This window comes from Egretta garzetta, unplaced genomic scaffold (genome assembly GCF_000687185.1).
Source record: "Egretta garzetta isolate BGI_Z169 unplaced genomic scaffold, ASM68718v1 scaffold291, whole genome shotgun sequence".
Lineage (NCBI taxonomy): Eukaryota > Metazoa > Chordata > Aves > Pelecaniformes > Ardeidae > Egretta > Egretta garzetta.
In genome coordinates, this window is record NW_009258783.1 from 2088356 (window position 1) to 2089253 (window position 898).

The 898-nt window shown below is 54.3% G+C and overlaps 1 protein-coding gene across 1 annotated transcript in view; it reads right to left on the minus strand.

Moving 5' to 3' along the window:
- Window positions 1-210, minus strand: part of LOC104135767 (phytanoyl-CoA dioxygenase, peroxisomal) — an 18562-nt gene extending 18352 nt beyond the window's left edge. Inside the window, 3 exon segments of the mRNA XM_009649450.2 lie at window positions 1-59; window positions 62-145; window positions 148-210. The exon segment at window positions 1-59 is cut by the window's left edge and continues 23 nt beyond it. Of these exon segments, the coding sequence (XP_009647745.2) occupies window positions 1-59; window positions 62-145; window positions 148-210 (206 nt within the window).
- Between the last annotated feature and the right edge of the window lie 688 nt (window positions 211-898).

Consider the following 898-nt stretch of genomic DNA (forward strand, 5'->3'; position numbering starts at 1 on the left):
CTCGGCCGCACATGCGCCGGCAGCCGTGCATGCTCAGAGAGGCCGCAGAAACCCTGCCAGGAGCCAAAGGCTGGCAGGGTTTGCAAATGGGAGGGCCTGCTGGCCACTGGGTTGTACGCTGGGAAAGCTCAGCGCGTGCTTTTGCATGTCCCTCCCTCCCTGGATTTTTCCCCTTCTCTGCCAGCAGTTACTGAGCTGCAAGGATTTCATCAGCCCTGTGCAGAGAGCAACGCTCGGCGCTCTTGGGCACAGACCCTGGCCAAGGCCAGCATGGATATTTTCTTTATCTCCGGTATCTAAGGAAACGGTCAGAGCTTGCCTCATCCCTCCATGATGCAGTTTGGAGAGATTTTTATGGCCCCACCATGCCCCCGGCATGGTGCCAGAACGTGTTTCCCTAGTACCTCATTTGCACTGATAGAGGTCGCGATGTCTGCAGGCTGCATCAGATCCGCACCCCAGCTGGGTGTCGTGCTGGGTGGCATTTTGGTCCAGCCTTCTGGGACAGCTCTGGTGCTTTTCAGTAAGAAAAGAGGGGAAGGAGCAAAAGGAGACACAGTGCAGCACCTGGGGAGGTGGGAGGGGAGGAAAAAAAGCCTGGAGGGGAAAACCTGGGGTAGGGAGAGGGGGAAGAAGTGTAAAGAAAATGGGCAGCTGCAGATAGAGGCTGCAGAAAACAAGCTGTAGAGGCTTGGTGTTCCTCTGAAGCTGGGATACACTTAGAAGTGGCATATTCAAGGTACACTCTCCTTAGCACACTCTCATCTGCCTTAATTAGCACTGTGAGTGCATGAGCTGATGCATTCGAGGAGAATACTAAGGGACTGAAAATGGCCCCATCACTAAGACCCGCCGCATGGTTCAGATTGTTTTTGTCATCTTTGTACGTGTCCCCTGT